At 38.8% G+C, this 20,732-nt stretch overlaps 1 protein-coding gene across 4 annotated transcripts in view; it reads left to right on the top strand.

Annotated features, from left to right (window-relative positions):
* FANCC (FA complementation group C) overlaps nucleotides 1–20,732 on the top strand; it is a 321,103-nt gene that overhangs the window by 146,160 nt on the left and 154,211 nt on the right. For all 4 annotated transcript variants that reach the window (XR_004424715.1, XM_033123708.1, XM_033123709.1 and 1 more), the window contains exon 2: nucleotides 19,767–20,006. Coding sequence is in view for 3 of the 4 variants with exons in the window: in XM_033123708.1 (XP_032979599.1) it covers nucleotides 19,842–20,006 (165 nt within the window). In the remaining variant the exon portion in view is untranslated. The remainder of the gene's footprint in view (nucleotides 1–19,766; nucleotides 20,007–20,732) is intronic.

The following is a 20,732-nucleotide window of genomic DNA, read 5'->3' as shown; positions in this document are numbered from 1 at the left end:
TGGAGCTATCCTTCATGTTTCTTAACTGCTCTTTCATATTTTTCTTCTTTTCGTTCTGAATTCATTAGTATTATCTTCAAATTTACTAGTTCTAGTGCTGTCCAGTCTAAAGTATCTTGTGTACTGAGCTTTTAATTGCAATGACTGTAGTCTTCATTTACATAATTTCCAATCGATTCTTTTTAAAACATCTTGTTTTAATTCTGCCCTTTTGTTTTATAATTTTCTATTATTTTAAAATTATCTAAATATACTTATTTTGTTGGACTTTTTATATTATTAATTTCATATGAAGTAAATTAGTGATGTAATGGCTAATTTTGTTAGTTGTCTGTATTGGCATTAGATTTCTTCATCTATTTTAGAACTTGGGTTGATTGGCATGGTTTGAATAAGATGTATTTTTTATTATTTTCATTTATTTATTTTCCACCACTCTTTCTCCCTCCCTGCTCACTTTTCCCTGGTAAGCAGTTTTATAGTTGTTTTTGCCTGGTTTCACGTGGGACCCTAGTCCAGAACCGCAGTGGTGCGTTAGTTCCTTGGGCAGTCACAGGCTGCTTCATTAAGGTCCTGGTCGCTGGCTGGCCTGTGTCCCATCCTCCTCCCTAGGTCACCCCATCATAGGAAACAAAAAGCTGCCAGCCTTCTTTCAGGAATGGGGCAGCCCTCCTCTACCTATCACCTTTGACTCTGCCTCCAAGCAGTGACGGTAACTTAGTCTCGCTCTGTCCTTCGTAGGTTATGTTTAGCCTCCAAGCCTTGTAGGATTCATACTTCCAGTTTCGGTGCCTATTTTTGTATCCTGACCTTGGGAGGCTCAAGGCTTTAACTTCGAGAACTTACCTCTTTAAGTTTCTGCCCCGTATCCATTTCACAGAAATGGTTATATTATTTTTGATCTTGCCTGCATCCTTTTAGTTTTATCTTCTTATGTTTCCTCTCTTGTTGCTGTGTGTTTGGAGTAGAGAGGATCCATCAAAGAGTGAAGTTACTGTGCCATCTTAACTGGAAGTCATGTGGGCTGAGGGTTTAAAGGAAATAAAGTGAGATATTTGGTTTTACATAGTACTAAAAGCTAACCACAAAAATGCCTTTCTGTGTGAGTTCAGTGACCCATAGCGTACAGTTATTTAAACTCCTGCTGCAGAGCCTGGCAGCCCCCAAAAGATGAGTGGGATTAAGCAGGTGGGATTTATTAGTACGCCATGGTTCTCTACAAGGATTTTACCTTTTAGTTTTCATTTCGATGGTAATTTAAAAAATTCAATTGTTTCCAAACACCTGAATTCTAACTAAATAGTCTTAAGATGTCAGCGTCTGCAGTTGTGTTTGTATTGGCACCAAGTAGCACTGCTTTTAGATACTGAGAAACGAACAGAGGTGAAAATGTCAATAACGTGTTTGAGCTGAATGAGAGATTGCCGTTTCACAGTAGTTCAAAAAAGAAGTGTTGGGCGAATTTAGCCGTCCCCAGCGTATGACAGGACCCACCAGCTCAGCAGAAGCTGCTAGTAGCAGCCAGTACCAGGTTCACATGAGGCTCAGTAACCTACTTCATGATCACATTGAATTCATTGTGTCAAGTGAAATTTTACTCATTTCGTAGATTTGTTGGTATTTGTGCATTCAAATAATTGTAGTTGTGTAGATTGTAAGCATAAAACGTATTTTACTGCTTTTATGTTTGTTAAGTATTCCACAGAATAATGATTTTAGACAAGTCTGGGAGCTCTGAAGAGTTTTTTCTTCAAGTTTGAGAAACATGGATCAAAAGGTAACTTGGCTCTTTCTATGAAGTGTAGTAAGTAGCATTCTGTGTTTGATTTTGATGTGTATGCCTGGCTCCCTCCTGCTCATACTTCATGATGTTGCTTAGCTCGGGTAGCGTTTCTGTCTGGAAGTGCCCGCACGTCTGTGTCGGGTGACGTGCCCCTTCTTGGTGCCCCCGGCAGCACTCCATGTTTCCTTGTCTCCCAGCCCTCCCCACAAGGGATTATGTTTTATCTGTTCACAAATCCTGATTTCCTCATTAGCCTCAGGTTGCTTTAGAGCAGGGAACACTGCTATCTTTCTATTTGCAATGTTTTTCAGTGTTCCTGTCATAAAGTAGGTTCCCAATAAGTGTGTGGGAATTTTGTTTGTTTTTGTTGATTTAGTAATAAATTACGAGTAGAGCAAACCAATGGTGCAAAGAGGCAGAAATAACTTGGAGCCAAGTCACTAGTGACAGAGACAAGAAGATTACTAATATTTTAATAGCTAATGTGCTCCTCAGTCCATTTTTCTAACTGGTCTCACCAAAAGCTCACAGATCAGTGAACAGAGGACAAGAATGCAAGGAAAGTAAGTAACCACCATTTCTAACAGAATGTATGTGGGGAAACTGGTATTTCTGGAGTCCCGGTGATAGCTCCTTGGTGCTCTGATGGAGAGAGAACAAGGTCAAGGGTTTCTATCTTGGCAGCTCCGAGGGCAGCAGTGTTGCAAAGGGATGCCTCAAGTTGGAAGCCGGCTCTAGAGAGCAGCTCTTTTCTCCATGTGGCTGGGGAAGAGGGTGGGAGGAGAATGGAGGTAAATCCCCAGACGATTATCTCTAGGTCCCATTTCCTTAATTCTTTGCAAAGCCATCTTTGTGTGTGTGTGTGTCTGCACCTGCGTTGCAGTTGTCCCGCTGATCCCTTAGACTCAGCTTTTGTTTATGATTAAGGTTAGTTTGAATTATCTGCAAATTTCAGGTCTGTGTTTTTGCTTAGACTCTCTCAGAGGCGAAGTATTGCTGACTCAACAGAGAAAAAGCCAGCTCCTCCTAGTGGAAATTTTCTTAAAACCTCATTGTTTTTAGGGGGGAAAATATCATTTCTTTCATAAATACTTTGTGGGAACAAGAATATTTTATTGTGACTTTTTAAATAAAGCAATGAACACAGGGACAGATTGACCAATCTTACTTAAAATAATGAAGCAAAGAAACATTACTTTAATGAAAAGTACTGGTATCAGGCTTTCAGTAAAGAAGAGGAAGAATGTTACCAAGTTAAGCACAGTTGGACATAAATTTCTTAATTTTATATTTAACTATATTTCTGGAGGTTTTAAACATTTTCTGACAAGGCCTTTGGGCCCCTAGTTGCTGACATTGCTTTGAGGCTAGGTATTTGATTTGTTTTTCACTTCTTCCATAAACAGTGTGTTTTGTAGCATTCTGTCCACAAATCCCTGTTTGGTGCTTATTTCATGGGAGAAACGACTTCAGTTGACTTATGCTTGGGAAATGGCACAAAAATAGTCCTTTTTAACAGGTTGCCAGTAATTTATGGTCTATATTTGGTTTATAGAGACTTCCTTTCATACCTTTGGCTTAAAGATGGTATAGACCAAAGTAAAGCAGTTTCGAATTCTCTTGGATCCCCAAAAGGTATGATATAGAACCATTTTTGATACTGGGAGGTTTTTAATGAGCTTTGTTTGAAATGTAGACAATCTGGGAGCCATGTGGGGTTTTGTCAACCCAAAATCAATTAAAATTTTATCTGTTTTACCTAATCCACTAAGACATTGTTTGTTTACTTTATTCACACATTTGTTCAACAAATATTTATTGAGTTCCTACTATGTGCCAGGTACTGTGTGTAGCAGTGGTTTTCAGAATGTGCTCAGCACACTAGGTTCTGAGTAGATGTGCCAGCTTAGGATGTTTGACTACAAGTAAAACCAAATGCAGTGAAAGGTGGTTTCACTGAAAGGAAAGTTCCACGCTTGGTTACTTCAGTGCCTCAGCTGTGCTACTTCGTAGTTGAGAGGACCCAGGTGCATCTGTCTGCTTTGCTGCCTGCAGCGTGTTGGCTGTCCTCTCACGCTTACTTACTCCTGGGTCCCAAGGTGACTACGGCCGTTTTGTCACATGACGACTACAGTGTCTAATATGGAAAAACATGAATTTAGTTAAGATTGAAAAAGACTGTTTCAGAAACCCTCTAGCTGAAGCTCAGTTCCATTTTCCAAGCTGCATAATATTGCTCGTACCTAAATCAGTAGGAGGGCAAATGGATATCATGGCTGGTCTACACCAGCCATTCTCAAAATGTGTCTTGGGGACGGTCGGGTCTCCCTAAGACCTTTTCAGGAGGACCACAGGACACAAGTATCCTTATAAGAATGCTGAAATCATTATTTGTGTCTCATTCTCTCACTAGTGTACAGTGGAGTTGTCAGGAGGTTACACGATGTACATACAATGATGTCATTGACCTGGCAGCTAATGGAATGTATTCTTGGGTTTTACAATTTTCTCAGTTTTAATTTCTAATGTGATAAATATTGATAAATATTAATATAAGCCACATAAACAAAACCTCTCAGTAATGTCCTCAGTAATGTTTAAGAGTATAAAGGGGTCCTGAGAAGAACACATTTGAGATTCACTGATCTGCACTAATCAAGATTTCCCTGTGGCGTTGGGGAAGATCCCAGACTTCCCCAAAACTTGTGGCTGTGAGATTCCTGGATAAAATGTTTTCTGTTAACAAAGGAGCCGCAGAGGGGTTAGGGCTGTTGAGTGGGCAGCGAGCAGTGTGTAGGACTATTCTGAGGAGGGGCCCTGGGGGGTCATGGCAGGGATGCAGGGGGTGCTCCAGGCCCGCCTCTGCTTTGACTGGAGCCACACCAAGTCTGCCTTTTTTTTTCATTGTGGTAAAATATACATACCATAAAATTTACCATTTTAACCCTTTTTTAAACGTACAATTCAGTTGCATTAATTACATTCACATTGTTGTGCAACCATCACCACCATCCATCTTCAGACCTTCCTCATCTTTCTAGACTGAAACTCTGTTCCCATTAAACACTAACTTCCCACCTCCCACTTCCCCTAGCCCCTGACAACTACCATTCTATTTTCTGCCTCTCTGAGTTTAACTACTCTAGGTATCTCCTCTAAGTTGAATCCTGTATTTGTCCTTTTGTGTCTGGTTTATTTCTCTTAACATGTTGTTTTCAAGGTTCATCCATGTATATATCAGAATTTCCTTCCTTTTTAAAGATGAATGATATTCCATTGTATGCATACGACGGGCTGGCAATTAAGTTCGCGAACTTGCCACCGTGCGCTTACACTGGCAGCACTGTACAAACAGCTCGGTAAGGTTTCATAACCTCAGTATATTAGTGTCTCACAGCTGTGTTTGTGTCGACTTGTGGCGGTGTCTTGCTGAGTGGCGTTCATTAATGTTGTGACCTATTTTTGTGTGCCGTCGCAAGAATGTGTGAGCTTGAATTAGAGCAATGAACAAACATTAAATTTCTTGTTAAACTTGGCAAGAGTGGAAGTGAAATCAGGGACATGTTAGTCCAAGTTTATGGGGATAACTCCATGAAGAAAACAGCAGTGTACAAATGGATTAAATGTTTTTCTGAGGGGAGAGAACACGTCACTGATGAAGAGAGGTCAGGACGGCCAGTAACGAGCAGAACTGAAGAAAACATTGCAAAAATTTATCGAATTGTGCATCAGAATTGTCAGCTGACTGTGAGAAGCATAGCAGATAAAGTAAACATCAATAGAGGAGCAGTTAGGAAAATCTTAACTGAAAATCTTGGTATGAGAAAGGTGTGGGCAAAAATGGTCCTGAAGCAGCTCACCGATAAACAAAAGCAAAGGAGAGTCGAAGTTTGCCAAGACCTTTCGGAGAGGCAAGACGATGTTTTGGGCTGTGTTATCACTGGTGATGAAACATGGGTGTACCAATACGACTCTGAAACAAAGCATCAAAGTGCACAATGGAAATCAGCCAATTCTCCACGACCAAAAAAGTTCCGTCAGTCCAAATCAAGAGTCAAAACGATGTTGCTAACCTTTTTTGATATCAGAGGAATAATTCATTATGAATTTGTACCAACTGGACAAACAGTTAACCAAGTTTACCATTTGGAAGTGCTGAAAAGGCTGCGTGAAAAAAGGTAGACGAAAATGACCTGAACTTTTCACCAGCAATTCATGACTCTTGCATCACGACAATGAACCAGCTCACACGGCGTTGTCTATGAGGAAACTTTTAGCCAGTAAACAAATAACTGTATTGGAACACCCTCCCTCTTCACCGGATCTGGCCCCCAGTGACTTCTTTCTTTACCCAAAGATAAAGGAAATATTGGAAGGAACACATTTTGATGACATTCAGGACATCAAGGGTCATATGACGATAGCTCTGATGGCCATTCCAGAAAGAGTTCCAAAATTGCTTTGAAGGGTGGACAAGGCGCTGGCATCAGTGCATAGATTCCCAAGGGGAGTACTTCAAAGGTGACCATAGTGACATTCAGCAGTGAGGTATGTAGCACTTTTTCTAGGATGAGTTCGTGAACTTAATTGTCAAACCTTGTATATTCTTGTTTATCCATTCATCCATTGATGGACATTTGAGTTGTTTTGACCTTTGGCTATTGTGAATAAGGTTGCTGTGGACATGGGTATACAAATATTTGCTTCAGTCCCTACTTTCAGTTCTTTTGGGTATATACATACAAGTGCAATTGTTGGATCATACGCTAATTGAATGTTTAATTTTTTAGAAACCACCATGTTGTTTTCCATAGCATCTACACTGTTTGCATTCCCACCAGCAATGCACAGCAATTCCCGTTTTTTCACATCCTTACCAACATTTGCTGTTTTCTGTGATTATTGGTAGTGGCTATCCTAATGGGTACAAAGTGGCACTTCACTGTAGTTTTGATTTTCATTTCCCTAATGACTAGTGATGTTGAGCACCTTTCTTATGTGTTTATTGGCCATTTGTATATCTTTGGAGAGATGTCTGTTCAAGTCGTTTGCTCATTCCCTTATCAGATACATAATTTGCACAGGTCTGTCTGTTTTGTATGTTGAACTTTTATGCAAAGTTTCATTTTACTAAATGATTTTTTAAAAAAGCTTTAAAGCTCTGTATCATTACTGCCAATTTTGTCACTTTTGTCATCCTAGATATTTACCTATTTACCCACTGCACTGGTTTAGAAGGTATGGATGGTAGGACCTTAGTAATTACTTCAGTGCCCATGGTAATTTATAGTAATTACTTTCAAATTTCTCAAACTATTCAAAATGTAGCCCTGGATATACTTATTTGCATACATGGCTTTATAGCTTACTACCTATTTGCCATGGAAGAAAACAATGATGATTAAGAGTAAATGATTTTTAAAATATTTCCCCTTCACATTTGTGCCAGTTGTAGCCTTTGACAGGCCCATGACGGTACCAGATTCCTCAGCATATCAGCTGAGGAGGGATTCTTGTTAGACTTTCCAGAAAATCTAAAAGGGTTGCGTTCGAAAGTGTCCCTAGATGGGACAGCCATTTGAGATATGAAAGTGTCTTTCAACAACAGCAGTGCTGATGGAGGACCAGAAAATTGCAGGTTAAATTACAGAATGGATTTTTTCCATCCTGAAACTTAGTACATTAGGATAGGGAAATAATGTCACATAACACTAAATGAGAGGCCGGAATTGCTGGCTCATGCCATTACTCGTCACTGGTCCCAGCGCTGTGATAGACTGGACACCCTCCACAGCCCTGCCTGTGCCTATGGCATCTGCTCTTTGAAGTTGGGGCCACTTGAATGCTCAGGTGTTAACATGGAACTTGAGGAACCCACCTTGCTTTTTGAAAGATAATTTGAGAACCACTAGTGTAGGGCTGTCCCTTGCACTTCTTGGTTTCTAGATGAAGGGAAATAATTTTGTTTCTTAATGAATTAGGGTACTTTGACACAGACTGTTACCCAATCGTTTCTTCCCTCTTTGTCATCTTTCTTCAGATACTGCTCAAGTGTTCTGATGCTTTTATTTCCTCCTTGCTCTCTAATGGATTGTACTTGCTGAACTTCAGTATTTCTTGTGATGAACATTTCCATGAAATTTTTGAATGTATTTTTTTCCTAAAGAACAAAAATCACCAAAATGGGGAACCTTCTACACTTGAAGAATACCTCTTTCTCACCTGCTCTGCTTTGAATCCGAGTCATGTGATCTTGGTAACTCAGACATTTACCCTTATGGGCAGCAGGTGGACTATGGTGTATCTTGGTACCATGGTGATTTGAATTCATAAAATAGTACTTAGCAAGCAACAAAATAATTTCCGAGCAATATATACATGAGGGAAGAAGGGTAAGTGCAGTGATCCTATGCTGACACCATTTTGAACCAGTCCCTTTTCAGCATTTGTAATGTTTGCTGGCCTCCATGGCCAGTTTCCCTTGCCACTTTATCCCTCTCCCTCCCACTTCCTGCTTTTCCTCTGATCAGCAGGAAATAGGCACATGAACAGGATATGGGAATTTTTAACTGGACAGTCATTTCCATTTGGGTGTCTAGATCTCTCTGCTTATAGGACTTTCCTTTAGTCCCTGCTACACAGAAATTTCTGAAGGTCATTTTATTGTCTCCTGGAAATATATATTGGGACTAATAACCTCTGTTGTTTTTAGTCTGTATATGTAAAGAAGGTGAAATGGTTTGGGTTCCTTAGGGCTAGGTATATGTGCTAAAAGAAAAATAAGAAATGGAAAATGGGGATTTCCTTCTAGCTTTCCATGCCATTTGCTTTTGCTACTTTAGTATATATGCGGTATGATAAAAAATACGGTGAATGTTTAAATTAAAAAAATTAATATACAGTAAAAGATACATTGCTATTAATCCCCCTCAAAATACTCCCCCTCATTTCAAACACACTTATCCCATCATTCTTGCCACTTTCTGAAGCAGTTCTGGAAGTCCTCTTTTGTGAGTGTCTTTAGTTGTGCTGTCGTGACTGCCTTGATGTCCTGAATCCACTCAAAACTTTTACCTTTCATGGTCATTTTGACTTTGGGGAAGAGCCAGAAGTTGCATGGTGTCAGATACGATGAATAAGGTGGATAAGGACACACCGTAATGTTTCTATTTGACAGAAATTGCCGTATACCAGAAGCTATGTGTGACAGGGAGCCTTTCCGTTGTGATCACAAAATATGGTGAATGTTGCTAACGAGTGCCATCCAACTGAAAGGCAGCGATCTTCAATACAGGAAGTGACGCGTTGAACCTTAGTAACAGTGTGTGACAAGTTTCAACTTGTTTGGTGCAGTCAGTCAGGTGTGAGGTATGGTTGAGAGAAGTTGTGTTTTAAAGTGTCACACATAGCTTCTGGTACATCAGTTTCTATCAATAAAAACATTACGGTGTATCCTCATCCACCTTATTCACTGGACCGGGCACCATGCGACTGCTGGCTCTTCCCCAAAGTCAAAACGACCATGAAAGGTAAAAGTTTTGAGTGGATTCAGGACATTGAGGCAGCCACAACTGTGCAACTGAAGACACTCACAGAAGAGGACGTCCAGAACTGCTTCAGAAAGTGGCAAGAACGATGGGATAAGTGTGTTTGAAGCAAGGGGAAGTATTTTGAGGGAGATTAAAGACAATGTGTCTTTTACTGTAATAAATTTTTATTTTTATTTAAACATTCACCGTATTGTTTGATGACACATTGTATATAGCGTGTATGCAAAATACTTGTTAAAATCCTGAGTTTTAAGGAAATCTGTCATTGAACATCCACCTTTCTTTTATTTTCTTAAATAAAAGATACTAAACAGTATTTCTCTAATTCTTTATATTAAATGAAAATAGTCATAGACATCCACGTGAGGATATACACACTAAACAGAATCATAAGAGACTCAAGAATTTACATTCGGGACAATATCAAGGATTTTGGTATCATTCAAAAGATGTGTAGTCAGCTCTAAATTGTCTAATAAGCATTCAGATCAACTGCAATAAAAAAATTAGTGCATTTGTGAAAAATGTTGAAATCACCATGAATCTGAAGAACCATCCCCATTTTACAAGGCATGCATTTTTTTTCCTTTTTGAGCTGCATGGCTGCTGCCCCGTTTTGTCCACTTGCACACAGACCATTTCATCCTCTTATTCTCCCCCGAGTGGTGAATTGGATGTCTCTCCCTCCTTGTGACAGTCCCTCTCTCTGGGCAAGCAGTAGCCACATAGTTAAGGGGAAAGGGGGTGGGGAGTGTGAGAGGAGAAGATTGTCAGGTTTTCTGACTTTTTTTAGGATAATCATTGAAGTTTAGTTTTACCTGTTTCTGAACTTTATGTAAATAGATCACGTCTTACGGGTTAGTTTATCTCAACATTAGGATTATCAGTTCCTCTCTCTGCCTATAGTGGTTGTTTCTGATTTTCATTGCTGCATTGTATTTCCTTGTATGAATATATCACATTTTATTTTTTCATTCTACTCTTGATTGGCATGGGGTTTGTTTTCAGTTTGTGTCTATTATGAATAATGCTCTTATGAACATTCTGCTAGTATAAATAAACAGTAAGCTTGCCTTTTTTATTATTATTAGTTGCTTGCAGTTTTCTTTGAGAGAAATTTTGCAATTTGGATTTTTTGTATGACTCTATGATTTACTGTGTTAAAATTTCCCACTATGATTGGAGTTGATTATTTCTCTTTGTAGTTATGTCAAGTTCTGTGTTTTATTTTGAGCTTTATATTTTATTTTACATTTTCATATTATTAGGTGCATACAAATTTAGAATTGTTACATCTTCTTGGTGAATTGAACATTTTATCATTACGAAGTGACCCTCTTTACCTCAAGTAATGCTTTTTGCCCTAATTTGTGTTTAAATTGATACTGTTTGATTCCTTCAGTTAGGTTTGCATAGTGGATTTTTCCACTGTTTTCTTAACAGTGGAAATTTCTGTATCCTTATGTTTTAGATTGTCTTTTGTAAGAGCATGTTTGTTTTTTAAATTCAAAACTGAATAACCTTTGATTTTATCTTGGAGAACTTAATCTGTTTTAATATTGTATATGTACTGGTATTTTTGAGTTGAAATCTACCATCTTACTGTGTGCTTTTTATTTATCTTGCCTATTCTGTTTCTTTTCTGTCAAATCTTGCTCTTTGTGGGTTAAGTGTTTTTTTATTATAAATTTTTCTCCTCTGATAACTTGGAAATTATATGCTGCCTTTTAATCTATTAATGGATACCATAGAAGTTCTAGAATGCAGTCTTGAATTATTAAAGTTTAATGCTAACTCTTTTATTCTCCTTTTTCTGGAAAATTCAGTGACCTTAGAACTCTTAACTCTATTATTCTGTTAGCTTATTTACTACACTTTTTATGTATTTAAATTTCTGTATTATTTAAAACCCCCAATGACACTATTCTTATTTTATATCATTAATGATAATTTACATTTTCCTATGTATCTACCATTTTTGTTGTTTTTCATTTATTCTTACATTTCCAGACTTATATCTGGGATCATTTTTCATCTGCCTAAGAGCATCCTTTAAAGTAGTTTTTTGGTGTCAAATTCTTTCAACTTTAGTGTGTCAGAAAGGCTTTATTTCACCTTTATTGTTGGACAGTATTTTAGCTGGGTATAGTATTCTATGTTGGCCTTTTTTTCCTTTCATGGCATTGAAGATATGTTTTCTGGCTTTCTTCTGTGTTTCTATGTATCTCATTCATTCTTCTGTATTTTTCCATTGTTTTTAGTTTCTGTGTTTTATTCTGGATAATTTCTTTTGATATATCTTCCAAGTTCACTAATTTTTCTTTTCAACTGGGTCTAATTAGTTGCTAAACCCACCTGTTGAATTCTTAATTTCAGTTATTTTGTTTCTCAGTTCTAGAATTTCCACTGTAGTCTTCTTTACCTACAGGGTCATTTTTTAGAGTTTTCAGTTTCTTGATGAAAGTTGGGTTTTATCTTCACAGGGGACCCTCTTAATTACTGTATAATTTTGTCTAGTTTTTGAACTATCTGGAGTATGGCTTTTTTAGTTCTTGTCCATTGTTGTGGCGTTCTTGTTCATGTATTCTTTTCTTCCTGTGTACTTGATTCTCTTTAATTTTTCCTCTGATAACTTGGAAATTATTACTGCCTTTTAATAGTAACTTAATGTAATTTTTATTGTACTTGAAAAATTATTTTTAGAAATAACTGGAAACTTAGGATGATTTTATCTTCCTCCAGGGAAGATTTTTGTTTGCATCTTCCAGGCATCTGGCAGCACTAGCAACCTGGGACCGCCTTAATTCATTTTCAGTTTCACACTTAGGTTGTAGTTTCTATGTTGGCTGGTTCACTTCTGGGTTACCCATACTCAGAGTGCATGCTAATGGGCCCCAACCCTAAGGGTAGGGTGGTTTACCAGGAACTCACTTTGGCAGGCCTGGCCTCCTACTTTTACTCTCTAGCAAAGCTTTCAAAAGAGCTGCTTTGCCTTTTAACTACCTCTTCAGCATCAGAAATGCCTGCCTAGGCCTGTGCCACCATATGTACCAAGATCTTTCTCTGATGATTCCACACTCTGCTTTTGATTCTTTGATGATTTTTCAATTTATGTTTTTATATTTCATGTAGCCTTTTAGAATAACTTGGAGCAGGAAGGTTGGTTTCCATTATCTGAAGTAGGATTGATATTGAATGAAATTTTAACGAAGTATGTTTACATTATATATATGTTCTGTACCATACTTTTGTTTACCTATCCTGGTCAATCAAGAGAACTTATTATAGACTTTCACTTCCAGCTACTTTAGAGTGGCTAGGAGAGCCAGGTAAAAAACATCTTTTGAAGATACTAGAGAACTGCAAAGGTACTCAGGACTCAAGGGATTAAGATCCTGGAATGAAGGGAAGAATACTGAGCAGATATTCTATAGCAGCTTCCGGGCATTTGCCATTTCTTGAGAGCTGGGAGAGACCTAGAACCTGGAAGAGGTCCTGTGCTGAACAATTTCATGGGACAGTTCCATGGGTTTGGAGAGACATACATTGGAGTTCCAAAGGCAAAGATTATTAATCTGATTCCCTAAAAATGTAAAACTTTTGTACACTAAGAAACATACAAGTAGGAGAAAGCATAAAATTAGAAAATCACTATTTTTCAACCCCTAGTGGATCTCAAATTATCACCAGTAGATCTTAAAACCATAAGGGAAAGAGTTAATGGTGAACTTTATGTTGACAATACCTGAGACCACTGGCCAGTTTCAACATTCTGATACATGAGACAATCCAACAGTATGTGCCTTCAGATTTGATTCAAAGTGCATAATACCACAAAGAGAGGATTCTTGCAAAAGAATTCACCCTGAATCTAATGAAACTTCTAGATCTAGCTATCAGTTTGTAAGCAATATAGGAGTTAACAATATAGGAGTTAGCAAGACATGTTAACACCAAAGGAAAGCAATCAGCCAAAGGCACAAGTGTGAGATTTTACATAGGTCAGTGTGTTGGTTTTCCCAGGGAATAAATGATATGACAAGGTTTTAAAAAAACAAGAGGGGGATAATTGTTACAGATTAAATGAGACTCTTTTATATTACTTTGTTACAAATTAAAGGAGAAATATGAATATGATCATATGGAATGTGTAGATCTCATTTGGATCTAAATATAAACAACCCAAATGTAAAGGGAAAATTTTAAGAAATTTGAACATAGATGGGCTATTAGATGATATAGTTGGCTTTATTGGGTGTGAAAGAGCTAGTGTAGTTAAGTTTCTTTTTAAAAAAATCCTTATAAAGAGAGATACTAATCAAAGTATTTTGAGTAACATGACATGATGTCTGTAATTTGCTTTAAATATGGAAATTTTAATAATTGAACTGGTTAATGGATACATAGGGATTCATTTAGCTGTTTTCTCTACTTCCTGTATATTTAAAAATACTCATTAAACAGGTACCGGAAAAAAAAGGAAACATCATAAACAAAATTTCACTTGTACCTGTGTTTTAGCCTGTGTTTTAAGTAAGAATGTCATAAGCTACTCTTCTTGGGTGAATGTCGGCTGTTTATGAGTGGTGTCAAAGGGGTATAAACCTCATTGTATTTATATAGTGTACTTCTCAGCTGTTAGTTTCACCTGTCAGACATGTGTAACTCTCCCATTTCTGAGGAGGCACACCTTGATCTATAGTCTTACTAAAACTATATGGTGAAGAAGAAGGGCAGCAAAACTGGGGTGCATGTAGATTAAAAGAACAGGAAAAGGGTACTAGGTGGGCAAAACCCACCGATATTCCCCATCTTTGACTTGTTAGTTACTCAGGACATTCAAACCTACTGCTTTTCATACACATACTTTTTAAAATACTTCCAACTGACATAATTTAACTCTCTTTTCCGTAAGAAAGGGAGATAACTCAAAGTACTGCCTGGCTAATGCCTCTACTAGCTTCAAGTGCAGAGTTGTGGATAATGTTAGTTCCTCTTCCCATCTCCATTCTATGCTGTGAATTATAGACTTCAGACAATTTATCTACTAATAATATATTCCCTATGTGCAGTAGTAGCAGAGGAAAAAATGAAAGAGAAGGGAATTAAAAAAACATTATATGACATAGCAAACAAGGCATATACAGATAGCATCCAGAAACCTCACTCACGTAGTTTGACCGAGCAAGCGTAATTTGCACATGATGACAGAGCGCTGCTGGGTGCGCCCGGCCTTGTGGCTTGGAAGATCAGCTCAGTCCACAGCCTGCCGTAGGCTCTTCCCAGAATCCAAATCGCCCACACATGCTTTGGACACTGGGTATGCTGGGTCAGATGAGCTGAATAGCAGAGTGCTTCAGCGCAGGCCAGCTGTGCAGTGATGCTTGCTCTGGGCCCTACACACACGTTCTCACTATGAGGCAGATGGGTAGAAGCAGATAAAAGGTCTAAAACCCATGCAGTATACGTTGCCTTCAGAATCCCCGAGATATCAGCCAAATATTTTGCCTCTTAGCAGGTGTAAGGTACAGCAGTTAGCATTCACTTCATTTGTTTATTATTACTATTTTTGAGGAAGTAATTCGTATATGTGGTATTAAATTGAAAAAAAGTGTACAGTAAAACCCAAGTTCTTTCCCTGCGCTTACTCAGCTACCTTCGTCTCCACACTGGAGGCTCTACTGTTTCTTGTGTATCCTCATTTGAAAGGGCATATCCTGACTTGGCACAGACCGTTAGATCACAAGAAACTTCCTAAAGGGGCAGGCCCTGTGTGTTCATGGGATTTATATCCCACCATTTGAAATGTAAGCAAGGCACCTGTGTCTTCCTCCTCTCCAGGTTCTGTCAGCTTGATGTCTTCCATATGGTAGACCAGTGTGAGGGGCTGTGTCCTGAGTTGATACCCCTGAGGCAGGTGAAAGTAAACTGCTCTCTCATGTCCTCAGTTTATCTCAACGGAGAAATGCATTTACCAGCTTCATGACTGCAGTCTGGGTGCCAAGGGTGGTAATAATTAGTTCCAGTCAGGCCTCACATCTGAAAGTGCAGTTTGAGTAGGAGTCACCATTTGATTATGTTTGTGACAGCCTAATGTCATTGACTGAGACCCTTTGGCTCCTCATTTGGGGAGGTGGGGGTTCTCTGTAAATCACCAGGTGAGATGTGCAGCGCTGTTGTTCTTTGATAGTCCAGTGACTTTCACCTGCCCATTCCTAGTAGAGGGGTCCGATAACTGCAGGTGGTACCTTCTTGTTCATGGACTTCTGGGATCCTATTCCCTAACACAAACAGGAGTTTCACTGCCGTTGTCCCTGACTTGGGCCAGTAACCAGTTCTAAATTGCCTTCCTTTCTCAAAAGGTCTGTAGACTGTAGCCCACTATCTGGTATCAGTTTATACCAGAGACTCTATCAGTTTCAGACCATACTCACATCAGTTTTTTGTGTTCTTTGATTGAAAATCAGAGAAACCAGCAGTGGTTAATTTAAAGGAAAAAGGCAGGGAAAAGAATTTTGTGGAAGGCCCCCAGGCTGCTGACAGAATTAAAGAGAGAGCTGAAAATCCAGGACTTGATAGGGACATAACATAGGGCAGCTCCAGGGCTCTAGACAAAGAAGTCTTTGAATGACTTAGTTCCATCCTTAAGTCAGTCTACTTAAGAGTCAAGTTCCCAGCAGAGTCTGGTTTGCCTAACTTGAATCAGCCCCCCACCCCTTGGCTGATGGCACAAGGTGCCTTGATTAATAGACCCTCCAAGAATTGGGGAACAGAGGAGAGATACTTTCCTAAATGAACAGTAAGGTGCTGTAACCAAGAGAAGGGAGGAGAAATGCTCAACAGGCAAAACCAACAGATAGATGCCCCTTCTGGAGTGTTCACGTTAGTTCAGTGTTGCTCAGTAGGAGCATCGTTGGGGCAACCGTTTTCTTTGTGAGCTGCTGTCCCAGTGCATTGTAGTATGTTCACCATCCTTGGCTAGTGTCACGAATGCCAGCAGCACTCCCACTGACTGCTGCCATCACAACCAGGGCACCACTGCTTCCTGACCACTACCATCACCTCCTCCCCACTCTTCCCCTTTCAGACAGGCTGTGGACTGGAACATCTGGAGCACTGCACTGCATGATCCCTAAAGCTGTTTCCATTTAACACAATCAGACGCATTTCCATTGCTAAGCAAAAGGTTGTTGGTAATTTTGTCATAGAATAATGTTTCCTTTCTCTTCTATCAAAAAGTTCTTCAGTTTATTCCAGTTATAAAATAAATAAGCGATGGTGACGTAATGTACAGCATGGTGACTATGGTTAATAATACTGTATTGCATATTTGGAAGTTGTTCAGAGAGATCTTAAAAGTTTTTTTTTCTTTCTTTTTATTATTTTTTTATTTTTCCAGGACCCATCAGCTCCAAGTCAAGTAGTTGTTTCAATCTAGTTGTGGAGGGCGCAGCTCACAGTGGCTCATGTGGGGATCGAACCGGCGACCTTGTTGTTAAGAGCACCGCGCTCTAATCAACTGAGCTAACCGGCAGTCCCCATCTTAAAAGTTTTAATCACAAGAAAAAAATTTTGTAACTGTGGTGACAGATGTTAACTGGACTTATTATGGTGATCATTTCACAATATATACTACTATCAAATCATTATGTTTTACATCTGAAACTAATGTTACTTGTCAATTATATCTTAATTAAAAAATGAAAAAAAGAGTTCAATTCAGTGCTTCCAAATATCTAAACTGATACACACCTAGAGCCATATGAAACATATAAGAAATTTATCAGTTTGTTTCTTCAGTTTATTTCTTTATTTAAGGGCACTCACTTTAGAGCCAGACTGTGAATTCACATCCCATGGTTGTAGTTCTTCTATGTACTAGCACTTACTTGTGTTGGGTTTTTACGTAGTCTCACTTTGGGCAATTACATACTCTCTTGGTGCTTCTGTAAAATGATGATAATAATAATTGTACCCATTTCATAGGATTGCTGTGGGGATTAAATTAGCCAGATGCATGAAGTATTTACTGTATTACCAAGAACATAGTAAGTGTGTGTATGTATAAGCTACTATGTTTCTAAAATGGGATATTAATAATTTTTATATAGGTAACATAAAAATACCTCAAAAATTTTTTTGGTGGGGAGCTACCTTTTAAAAATTAAAATGCTTTGTCTGGAAAAGCATTTTGTTATGGCATTTAGCTTAGAACTATACTTTGAAAAATATCAGTGAATTTTTCATTCCTTCAGTTAATATTCATTGAGTGTTTGCCAGGCATGTGGCAATTCTAGGAAGACAGGAGATTTACATACCAGTGCAGGAAGAAGTAACGAAGTGAGCAAATAAATGCCCAGGGTAATTACCACTGTGATAGGAGCTGTGGAGGAATCTGCAGAAAGGCCTGGAAGCAGGAAGGTTTTGGTTTGTTGGTGGAACAGATGAGAAGCCTGGACTAGACTGTGGTCAGCTGGGGAGAGGCGACATGGGAGGTTGGAGGGTGTGCTGGGGGTTTGCAGGGCCTTAGAGACTCTGGTAAGGAGCTGGGATTTCTTTCCAAGAAGCTATTGGGGGCGGGGTAGTTTAAGCACAAATGTGCTGGCTCAGCTTTACATGGGGGAAAGTTGTTTTTGTCAGTTGTTTTTCTCATTGAGAATGAATTGGAGAGGGGCAGGTGGGACCAAGTAGAAAACCCTAGGGAAGACACGGATGAGATGGGATGCCGGCAGTAGAGGTGAAAAGAAGTGGATGAAATCTAATCAAATCAAAGAGCAGGCATACCTGGGAGATACTGCGAGTTTGGTTCCAGGGCACTGCAATAGAGCGAATGTCTCACGCAAGCGAGTCACATGGATTTCTTTTGCTTCCCAGTGTATATAAAAGTTATTTTGATACTCTACTGTAGTCTGTTAAGTGTGCAGTGGCATTATGTCTAAAAAAACAATGCACATACCTTAATTAAAAGGTCCTTTAATGTTAAAAATGCTAAACACCATCTTAGTCTTCAGTGAGTCGTAATCTTCTTGCTGATGGAGGTCTTGTCTCAATGCTGATGAAAATGCAACATCTAGAAACGCCACAAAGTGAAGTGCACTAAAGTGAGGTGTGCTGGTATTTATCTTGGAGGTAGAATTGACAGGTGTGGTGATGCCTTGGATGAGGAGGGCTGTGAGGGAAAAGGAAGAATCATTTTTGGCTATTACGTGTCATTTGACAGGATGCATATATTCCCTCTCTTATTAAGCCTTTTTTTTTTTTCATTTTAACATAAACCTTTTCAAAACTAAAATTTTTAGTACCATTTTAAAACTTTGATCTTCTTGGTCTAGATTTTTTTTTGCACTACAGCCAAATTGTACAGTCTTTTTAAATTATTTTCTTGTTTTCCTGTTGAGTAATGAGAACCTCCTTTCTTGATGTTTTTGGCGCTTAATTGGGAGCATTTTATCTGTTAATTATTGCTGCTGAGGATTTAAAGTCACTTACCACTTGCAGAGTAGTCTTTTGAAATTAGATAGCTCAGTATCATCCCTGCCCCAAGAAAGTATGAGTGTTTAAAGGCCAGCACCTGTTGAAGCAACCCTCCCTTCTCTGCCAGGTGTGCTTCCCATGGTGCTGAGGGCAGGGCCCGGAGCTGAGATGGTGGTGGGGGGGGCCCTAGCTCTGCCAGAGGCCCACACTCACTGCAGAACTCCATTATTCTGTTTAATATGTGCTTCACGTGTGCTAAGTGAAGCTTCAGTTTTTGTTTTCTGTCACTTAGGACTAGTATTCCTCCTCAGTAATTGGAGTTTATCATATTTTACTAAAATATGACTTCTTGTGAATCAATTGAGATCAAGCATATATATACAGCATTCTTTAAATTAAGCAGATTGTTCAAATCGATGCATGTGGAATGAATTATTTTACTCTTTTCTAAGAAATGAAAAAAAACTGGGAAGAAAATTCATTAGACAGTAATGCAGAGATTTTTTTTTTTGCACCTAAATGGGAAGCCAGAAATGCATATAAAACACAAGAACTTCAGAAACATTTCTTAGACATGGATGTTTTATTAAATGCCCATGGATGTTTTTGATTTCCCATTACATTAAAAGACTCAAAAGAACTTCACATTCTGAACATTTAAAAATAGCTCAATCTTAAAAAAGATATAAAGTATTATCAGCTGTGCTTTTTGTACATAATTAGCGGGTGCCTGTGGAGGTATAATGACTTTTAGTGTAATGATGTTACTCATGATAAAAAGTTCAGATGGTAATGATTGGGGCTACAGCTGGATGACACATTTTAAAATAATTCAAAGATGACTCCACAGAAAGCATGCTATTTTAGTTCCTTGTAATCCCCTTTCACTCATCAGTGAATTGTGAAGGTATCAATAAAAGATCCTTCTTAAAATGAAACATTTTCCCCCTTTGTTACAGATTAGCTGTGTGCTTACTGTTTCCTTCAGTGCTTGGCGGGCCCGGGAAGATACATCACCTTCCCCCTTTGCTGAAATGGCTCAGGATGCAGTGGGCCTGCCTTCTGACTATCAGTTTTGGATGTGGAAGCTTTCTGTGTGGGGCCAGGCCTCCACTTCGGAAACTCAGCAAGACACCTGCCGTCACCTGCCTCAGTTTCAGGAGTTCCTGCGGCAGATGTACGAAGCTCTGAAAGAGATGGTAAGTGGTGGACCAAAATTAATGCAGTTATTTTGTGACATCAGGGACTCTTTATTAGATTTCGCCACGCCTGAATTCGGTCAGGGTCAGGGATTTGTGGTATTGGCCTAATATTTTGAAGGAGTAGAAAGACAAATTATCTGTAGGTAATACAGACAGGAAGTGGTTTCCTTGTTTCTGATTTATTATGACTTCAGTCTTTTTTCTTGATCAGTTACGTTGTCACATGAGACTTCCTGACCAATCAGGTTGTTTTTAAATATACAAGACTTGAACACTTGTTGTCAGATAATAATTGGGATTCTTTTAAGGGCCTTTGCATTTATTAAATATTGAAGAGTTTGCTGAAATGCTTACCCTTTCCTCAACCCTGTTTTAAAGTGGGCTTTACAAGAGATGATAAATATTAAGGTCTCTTCTTATAAATATTTTAAATGATCTTTTCTGGTGAATATTAAGATTTTGAATGTTTTTACAATTGTTATTTATTTTATTGTGTTAAAACTTTGATATATAGGGCTGGCCCAGTGGCTAATGCAGTTAGAGCTCCATGCTCCTAATTCCGAAGGCTGCTGGTTCGATTCCTACATGGGCCAGTGGGCTCTCAACCACAAGGTTGCCGGTTCAACTCCTCGAGTCCTGCAAGGGATGATGGGCTATGCCCCTGAAACTAAGATTGAACATAGCACCTTGAGCTGAGCTGCAGCTAAGCTCTCGGATGGCTCA

Source organism: Rhinolophus ferrumequinum, chromosome 12 (assembly GCF_004115265.2).
Source record: "Rhinolophus ferrumequinum isolate MPI-CBG mRhiFer1 chromosome 12, mRhiFer1_v1.p, whole genome shotgun sequence".
NCBI lineage: Eukaryota > Metazoa > Chordata > Mammalia > Chiroptera > Rhinolophidae > Rhinolophus > Rhinolophus ferrumequinum.
The sequence above is the reverse complement of the archived record's forward strand: the minus strand, read 5'-3'. Positions and strand labels throughout refer to the sequence as shown.